The 1,433-nt window shown below is 30.8% G+C and overlaps 1 protein-coding gene across 1 annotated transcript; it reads left to right on the top strand.

Moving 5' to 3' along the window:
• Nucleotides 1-262: 262 nt before the first annotated feature.
• LOC118757215 lies at nucleotides 263-905 on the top strand (the record flags this gene model as incomplete). Its single annotated transcript, XM_036491944.1, is given in 2 exon segments — nucleotides 263-407; nucleotides 468-905. Coding segments are annotated over 2 exon segments (410 nt in total), but the record flags the coding sequence as incomplete, so codon positions are not given.
• Between the last annotated feature and the right edge of the window lie 528 nt (nucleotides 906-1,433).

A 1,433-nucleotide genomic window follows, 5' to 3' on the forward strand; every position in this document is an offset into this window, starting at 1 on the left:
TAAATTAAGGACAAAAACTCGAACCAGACAGAACGAAAAATGACACTGAAGATGGCACAGTGCTGAAACCGGTTTGTCTGCAAACCGAACTTGACAAGGGATGACGGAAATTCGTTCCAAAATAAATCAATAGTAAAAGATTTTATTTTTTTTAATTGTGGCAGTATTGCAGACGACCATCGATATGTATTTATTACTTAACCATTTATTCATAGCATTAGTGAATATTAATTGTATTTCTTTATTTTCCGATCTTCAATAGATTTTTCTCAGCAAGCATATGATATTTTGATGGAAGTGAAATCAAATATCCTCCTGCAATATAATGAAGATGTGGCTTGGCTTTCCTTTTACTCCGAGATGCTTCTAATTATTAAAGTTATTTTATATTACAGTGTAGAGGAAAAGTAAGTTCGATCATAAATTTAAAATTCTATGAAAAAATTAAACATCCTTAAAACTTTTAGTCTCAATCCTATGCCAATTATGTACCTAGAAGAGCTGTGTAAATTTGGATTATACGTAATTAATGGACAACAAAACCACATATGCCTGTTAAAGAAATATAGCTGTGAATACACGGAAATATTCGAAGAGAAGTATTTGTTCTTAAAATGGAAAGAGAGAATTCATTATATAAGTTCGTTACTTAATATGCCCACATTCGAAGAACACAAAAGTAAGGAAATCCAAGATGAAGACTTACCCGGCTTGGTAAAAATTAAACCATAAAATTTTTGGTGAAACAGTTATACGCCGTAAAAGTGGTACCACTCTTTTTTAAAGTATTGTGATTTGTTTTGTTTTTCGGTTACATTCATAATCCGGAAATTCAAAATCCAGACATATCAAAATAAAGACAAAATTTAAAAATGCAGAAAAATCAAAATACAGACAAATCAAAATACCGGCAAATCAAAATCCAGACAAATCAAAATACCGACAAATCAAAATACAGACAAATCAAAATACTGACAAATCAAAATACTGACAAATCAAAATACAGACATGAGGGGAAAAAATGTCGGTATAAAATTTTTGCAAATCAAAATCGTGTCTCTTAAGTCGTAGTTAGGCTCGCAGAGAGATCTGCGCAAAAATACTGTGGGAAAAATACTGGGGAATACTTTTCTAAAAAAATCCCGAATCCACCCCTAACCTTCTTCATCAAAACAATTTCAGTGTACCGGAATTTATTTAAAAAATTTTAATTAGTAAGTATTTACAAACAATCATTAACTACTTATATTAATTGAGATGCTTAGCTATATTGGCTAAGTATTCTTTGGGAGCATGGTTTTCCCTTTCCATAACAATTGTTTTAAATGTTCAGTTTTCCAGGCGTCGCCGTTTAGCTTTCATTCCAAATTTTCGCCTGCGGCGTTTTTTTATATTAAATTATATTTTAAGAAATACTGAAAATTTGGAATAAA

The sequence above is a fragment of the Rhagoletis pomonella genome, unplaced genomic scaffold (genome assembly GCF_013731165.1).
Source record: "Rhagoletis pomonella isolate Grant_MI unplaced genomic scaffold, Rhpom_1.0 Rhpom_scaffold_15399, whole genome shotgun sequence".
Taxonomy (NCBI): domain Eukaryota; kingdom Metazoa; phylum Arthropoda; class Insecta; order Diptera; family Tephritidae; genus Rhagoletis; species Rhagoletis pomonella.